The sequence below is a fragment of the Quercus robur genome, chromosome 8 (assembly GCF_932294415.1).
Source record: "Quercus robur chromosome 8, dhQueRobu3.1, whole genome shotgun sequence".
Taxonomy (NCBI): Eukaryota; Viridiplantae; Streptophyta; class Magnoliopsida; order Fagales; family Fagaceae; genus Quercus; species Quercus robur.
This window is the reverse complement of record NC_065541.1, coordinates 61,843,894-61,851,413: the sequence shown is the minus strand read 5'-3', so window position 1 is coordinate 61,851,413 and position 7,520 is coordinate 61,843,894. Positions and strand designations below refer to the sequence as shown.

Below are 7,520 nucleotides of genomic sequence, written 5' to 3'. Positions count from 1 at the left end.
CTGCAACTAGTTTTAAAGCCACTCCATAATAAGATAACCAACCTTGAAGGAAAAGAAGAATGGCCAAACTTTTCTTATAAATTAGCAGTACCTATCTTCTCAAAAAAGAAAAGAAAAATGAAAAGCAGTAGCTTGGTGTCGCAGGTTAATAATGAAAATTGATATTTGAAAAAAGAAAAGTTTTCCCAAATATAAAAATAGAAATTGAACAATAAGATAGTTAATAAAAGAAAAATATCTTAAGTTTTATGATGAAAGTAATCGTGTAAGACCTAATTTTGTCAAACTAACAATTATAGTAGATTACTAAGATTAATTAAACTTCTATTTACTTTCTAACGTTAGTAATAGAATTTTAATTGAAAAAATAATTTAATTTTGTTTTGAAAATTTGATAATTGAGTTTCTCCTGTAGTAGAATTAATTTAATATTTTTGATGTAATAGCAGTGGCAGAGCCACATTATGGGTTGACCCCCCAAAATTTTGAAATATTTTAATATCTTATATATATATATATATATATATATATATATATATATATATATGTTATAAATCGATTAAGGTAGAGAAATTATATAGTTCTTTAGTGGACCATGTCACTTGTCCACCATTTTACTAAAAGATTCTCATTTGTTTAAAATTGCTGAGTTAGTAATCAATTTCTATTTTAAATTTTTTTTTTAACTCAGCAATTTTAAACGGGTGTAAGATTTTAGTGGAATTGTAAACTACGTCACTTGTCCACCATGTGGACCTTATAATTTCTCGTTAAGGTGGAGCATAAGAAAAATGAGATTTGGCCTCCCCAAATTTGAGTTGCTCTCCAATAACATTAGAAAAAAAATTGGCTTCCCCCAAGAAAAAACAAAAATAAATAGCTTAATCTTTCCAAAACAAATTTAAAAAAAAAAGGTTATGCAAGGATCATCCATTGTTATTTTTTTCCTTTTTTTATCTTTTCATTTATACATCTAATCAATTGAGTTACAAGGCTCCTGACACTATTATATTTAAAATTTTAATTTTTTTCTCTTTGGATTATTTTCCATACATGTTTAGAGTAAAGTAGACAATTTGTGTGTACTCATTAAAGTTTAGAAAGATTATGTTCATTAGACAAAAAAAAAAAAAAAAAAAAAAAAGAAGAAGAAGAAGAAGAAGAAGAAGGAAAATAACGAGTTCTTGCTAATCTAATTATATATGAATATGTTTTGAATTTATCTAAACCAATTTATGAATATCATTGTGGGGGCCGGCCCAAAAATAATGGGCTATCCCAAACTCAGGCCCGTCCGAGGAGCGTACTAGCCGAGGAGGAGCCTCGTATGCAGCACTACCCAATCCCAGCAGCTCTAAGGAAACCCGTCCGAGAAGTAATTCGTCCTCGGACATCACGAAGCCCAGACTAGAAACTCTGCTCAGCCATTTCAGCTCACCTTCCCCAACATATAAAACGAATTAAATTCAAAATATCTCACGGAAGGCTACCACCACATTAATTGCGCCCCAACCACCCTCTTGGCCGCATTAATGAGGAAAAGACTCCTGAACAGTACCGTCTTGGCCTCTGCAACTCACAAAGGGTCTGATGAGGGCGTCTGATGGGACAGGTGCTCGAGTGGATGCTTGGATGACCAACAGGTGTAAGGCTGGGATGAAAAGAAGAAAAATATATAATGTAGTGAAGTCCCTCAAAGAAGGGACGGCAGAATTGTAAGAGGAACAAGGGAAATAAAATCAGACTTGAGGAATCCTTCTTTACGTTCTTGTTTTCTTTCTGCAAACAGTATACTATATGCATTAGACCTATTAGTTTCACTGAGGCCAAGCTCTTTAACCCATTCTCTACAAGTATTTATTGTGGGTTGTGCTTTGGGCCAAGGCCTGATCAACAGAAGTTGGGCTAGGAAAATCGTGCAACCACAATCATAATTTGGCCCCCCAAGCCAAAATTCCTAGCTCTGCCACTGTGTAATAAGGCTCCCCTTTGCCAAGAAATTAGAAAAGAGCCCTAAAGCTCTCCATTACATAAACGAAAGGTCCTAAACCTGTATTTAAATGTCTCATAAAACATAGAATAATAATTGAATTTTTTTATGTAAAATATATATATATATATATATATATATATATATATATATATATATATATATTTTGCATGCATTCCCACCTCCAAGGACTTTATAATATTGAGCCAATAAAAATTCAACCAAATTGAAATCCTAAACTATTTCATTAAAAATAAAAGGAAGTCATGAGTGTGCCAAATAATATCAATTAGGTCACAAGAAAATTAAGAGGATTAACTATTATGAATTGTAAAAGATTTGCTATAAAACGTAAATATAAAAATTAATTAGAACTAATTTTGTATCTCAAAAAAAAAAAAAAAGGTTTTATAAAAAAAAAATTAATATAGAAAGTTGTATAAAGAATATTTAATTTATATGTAAATATTTCTTTTAAAAAATTGATATTTGAATATTAAAAATCTAGTTAAATTTATCACCTTAGATTTCAAAAAAATGTTGAGTCGAACTTGATTTATATGGTATGTTGAGAATTTTTTTAAGTACTTAAAAATTTTAGTTAAATGTGTAAAACAAAGTGACAAAACATAAAGAAATAGATAAATAAAATTATTTAGAAGAGAGAGAGAATACATCCATTTTTTAAGAAGAATCTACATCCACTTGATGCAACAAATTAAATTTTTTATTACATAATATACGAAATATTATAATTTCATGTCCATGGTCAACATCTTTTTCATATAATTCCAAATGAAGGGGAAACACAGTCTTTTCTTTTCAATACTTGGTCTTAAAATATTAATACATAGCCTATATATATCTCTTTGCCTTCATATGCAAAGCCACCTTTAGAGAACAGTTGGCGTTTGTTATATTACAGCAAATAATGGAGTGGTTGCACTTCTTACGTACTTGATAAAACTTTCAAAAAGAAGAATCTGCCATGAGTTTTCATCATCATTTCCCTCAACTCGCCTAGGGGCTAGGGCCTTGTTGAATTTCTCTACCGAACTATAACATCAACATGAGCAGTGAAATTTTCCATGAATTCAAGAGGCAAGCTTCCTATTTCTTCACGGAGAAGATTAAAACTGCCCGGTTGGTTCTGACAGATGTTACACCTGCAGAATTGTAAGCTTTTTATAGTTCATCATTTTGATTCATTACTTTTTCTTTTGAAATATGGGAGTTCATATTTGGTTTTGATATGGTTTTTCTGGTGGGATTTGTAGAATGACAGAAGAAGCTACAAAAGGAAATACAGGGCCACCAGACATACGTACCATGGGAGTGATATCTCGGGCTGCCTTTGAAGTTGATGATTATTGGAGAATTGTGGAGATTCTACACAAGAGGTCTCTTAAGTTTCTCAATGTTTGATTTGATCGACACTTTCTTTTTCATTAGAATTATGGCTGATAATTTTTTTTTTCCTTTTCTTTTGTTGCAAATTCAGGTTGTTTAAATTTGATAGAACGAATTGGCGAGATTTTTACAAGGCTCTAATTCTATTGGAACACCTTCTAACCCATGGACCACGGAGAGTTGCTGAGGAGTTTCAGTGTGATAAAGATGTTATTAAGGAGATTGGAAACTTTCAGTATATCGACGAGAGAGGGTTGGCATGCATATATAGATTTCTCTATTTGAGTATAAACTTCATGGATTAAGATATTCCTGAGTATTTTAGATAACCCTATTATTGATTTTCTAAAATTCTATCCATCCATCTTTAAACTAGTGAATTTTTTTTTTTTTTTTTTTTGACATCATTTTGACTATTACTAATTCAGTATCTATGGAAAATATTGATGACATAATAAAATCTAATCCACTCATCAAAATGGATGTATGAGATTTTAGAAACTCCAGTCAATTAATGTTTTAATAAGCTTTTCTTTTTTTCACGCGAAGCAGATTCAACTGGGGATTGAAGGTTAAAGACTCATCTGAGAGGGTATTGAAGCTTCTTGAAAGTGAGACACTTCTCAAGGAAGAGAGGGCTAGAGCTCGAAAGCTAACACATGGGATTGAAGGGTTTGGGAGCTTCAGTCAGCGGTCCTCTTCAAAAGATGCAATCATGAAAGACTCAGCTTTTCAAAGATTTGGGAGATCTAATTCTCACTGTAATGATGATCAAAATCCCGAAAATGAGTTATTGGTCTCAAGCGAAAGTCTCATCAAGCAAGGGACTAGAACAGCACAGCAAACTCATGAGGGTATCAACTCAGTGCTTAAGGAGCCAGAAAATGAATCAGACCCCTGGGTTGGGAGATCTAGTTCACACTGTAACGATCATCAAAATCCCGAAAATGAGTCATTGATCTCAAGCAAAAGCCTCATCAAGCAAGGGACTAGAACAGCACAGCAAACTCATGAGGGTATTAACTTAGTGCCCAAGGAGCCAGAAAATGAAACACACCCATGGGTTTCCCAAGGAATTAGACTTCGGATAAATGTCTAAAGCAACAGTCTATTTGCTTGATTGGGAGCTGTAGAAGGTCAACTAGTTAAGGTGGTCTATATACTCTATAGTCTATATTCCCTATGTTAAACAGTTGCTCTTATTTTACCCAAAAAAATAAACAGTTGCTCTTAGAATACCCAGTTCTCTTTTTGAATTTTGATGCTTGGTGAGAATATGTACCCACGCTAAACTAAGGTGTTCCCAAAAACCTCCTGAAGGTTTCAAGCTTATTACTTTGTTAGCTAAACCGTTGGGTAGTATCATAAACAAATGTCTTTTTTTCTTTTTTCTTTTTTCTTTTTTTTTTAAATAAAAAAAATAAAATAAAATAGTAATTATGTGAAGATATTCTATACAAAATTAAAATCGTATGCAATAAGAAAAATCAAAATTTGAAAGAAAGAAAGATCAAGGTTCGAAAAAGAGGAATTATTGAATCTTGTTTTATTGATCAAACTGATTCAGGTAGTAGAAAACTCAAGAAATAGTGCAGTTTCACTTTTACCACTAACCAGATACAAAGTAAATTACTATGCAGACAGCTCAACTATTAGGCCATTTAGACAATGACTAATGTCCCCAAAGAGAAGAAAGCCCATACTATATCTATGTCTTATAGTATTGCTAATAAAAAAAGTAAAGCCTCTCACTTAGAATTTTTGTTAAAAAAAATAAATCTTCTATTGGCCGGATAAAATGCTTTGTTTTTTTCTTACTGGGTAAAACTTTTAATTAAGGCCCAAAACTTTAATTATTTTTGAAATATTGTACTATTTTTGAATGTTCAACGTTCTATTAAATTTGTTTTACTATGTTTACCATGGTTTAAGAGTATAAAAATTCTCAATTTCTCAAAAAAGTTATTCTTCTTTTATCTCTTTAACAAAATTAAAATTAGAATTAATAGTTCTCAAGACAAATTAACTATTGAAATTAGGGGCGGAGGGGAAGGGGGGCAGGTGCCCACCCCCGGCGAACTTCCAAATTTTTTCATTGCTAATATAGTACATATATCATTATGCCCTCCCTGACAAAAGAAGACACTAGGCGTAGTTGTTCACAAAAAGCAGATTCTACTGCTATAGGAAATCATGTGGGAGACCCACCTAATAATGATTTGAAAAAAAAAAAAAAAAAAAAAAAGGAAGAAGATTCTATAGTAAAATGAAACAGGAATCACACAATGTCATCCTACTGCCATAAGGAAATACGAAATCATGTGGGAATAGGACCCACCTAATAATGATTAAAAAAAAAAAAAAAAGATCCTACAACAAAACGAAATAAGAAAGATATATTCAAGACTATTGAGTGTGAACAAATCATGCAGCGGTTTCAAATTTTGAAAAATCGTCGAGAACAATTGAGTAAATTAATCTAGGTGTGAAAAGACAAATTAAAGTTTAGATTTTATGTTAGATTCTATATGACAATTACATTAGCATATAGTTGTTTATTTATTTTGTTATTAATATTGATTAATTTTTTTAGATTAGTTTTTTACTTTTAATCTTGCCCCTCCGACCTAAATTCCTAGTTCCGCCACTGATTGAAATCCATTGTTCAATAATTGAAATTCAACATTGCCAAGAGAGATAATGACCATCTAAAATATGATATTTATTCTAATACCGATTGTTTTGATATTTTTAGATTAAAAATATGTTTTTTTTATTATAAATATATGAAAATAATCCAATTAATGTAGTAAATTATATAAAAAGGTTGGATTCTTTTCCTATTCATGTATCACTTATAAAATATTAAGTAATAATTAATGGTTTTCATGGTGTAGTTTGGTGTTATTTCGGGCTATATTTAGCATAGCACTGTGCAATGAGGTTTGCCTAGAACCATTACCGCACCTCACCTTAATAGATCAGTCACTATGCAGTGCGTTGCAGTTTGGTCGGTTTTCATTTATATTAAAAAGATCTATTAAATATATATATATATATATATATATATATATATATTTATATTTAATATATAAAATATAACTTATATATTAATAGGTGCGGTGCGGTGTGATTTTTTTTTTTTTTTTTTTTTTGGTTGGACAGTTTTCTTAAACCATGACTGCAAAATTTTTGCACCTCCACCACGGTCGATGGTGCAATGACCACATTTTTCTGTTAGTGTAGGTGTGGTTAGAGTTTTTTATTTTATTTTATTTTTTATTACAAGCCTACTAATAATAATACATTTTACATTTGCATTTGAAAATAATCTATTTAAAACCAAATCAAGGTATTCAATCGAAATGACTCCATTTAGAACAATTTTTAATTTTTAAAATTTTATATTTAAAATACTCTACGCATATGAAAAATCTTCATAGTAATGTGACCATATTTTGCATGAAATGCATTTAACATGCCAATATCATAGTTAATATTCCATGATATTGGCATGATCATAGTGGTATTAGTTAAAAAAATAAATTCAATTGAGGTTAAAGTTGTTAAAAAAAAAAATCAAATTAATGACTTTGAAAAGAAATGTTCAATGAGTACCACTATTAGGATATTGGAAGAAACTAATAACTTTTTCTTAAAAGACTCACTAATGTTTAGGAGCAATTTATGAAATTGCACTAATGTTTCAAAAATTAATGGTGGTGTTTCTAAATTCAATCACAAACCAACTTAAAATTGGGAGGCGGAGGCTTTTAAGAGTAATTTAATAAGATACAAATTTCAATTCTAATAAACATTTCCATGAAATCAAGATGCTACTAATGGAAAGGCATGTCCACCTGACATAGATATTATAAAAGAAATATCTTTGACTGCCTATCTAGTAGCCGATGAGTATTGGAGAATTATGGAAATTATAGCTAAAAGGTCTCTAAAAGCATCCACAGTAGTTGAGCTAAAAATTTAGTTATTTGGCATCACAAAAAATTACTTTATCTATTTTACCTACACATATGCTGCAGTAGTGGATCTATTTTAACTTTCAACACAATAAAATAATATAAACATCACAATAAAATAATATATCTATTATAATAAA

General features: G+C 30.7%; 1 protein-coding gene across 1 annotated transcript; it reads left to right on the top strand.

Annotated features, from left to right (window-relative positions):
- The first annotated feature begins 2,871 nt into the window (after positions 1-2,871).
- Positions 2,872-4,638, top strand: LOC126697502 (uncharacterized). The gene is made up of 4 exons (XM_050394513.1): positions 2,872-3,166; positions 3,268-3,390; positions 3,492-3,653; positions 3,953-4,638. Exons 1-4 carry the CDS (start codon positions 3,060-3,062, stop codon positions 4,497-4,499), a joined length of 939 nt encoding a protein of 312 aa, XP_050250470.1. The 5' UTR covers positions 2,872-3,059; the 3' UTR covers positions 4,500-4,638.
- Positions 4,639-7,520: the final 2,882 nt, after the last annotated feature.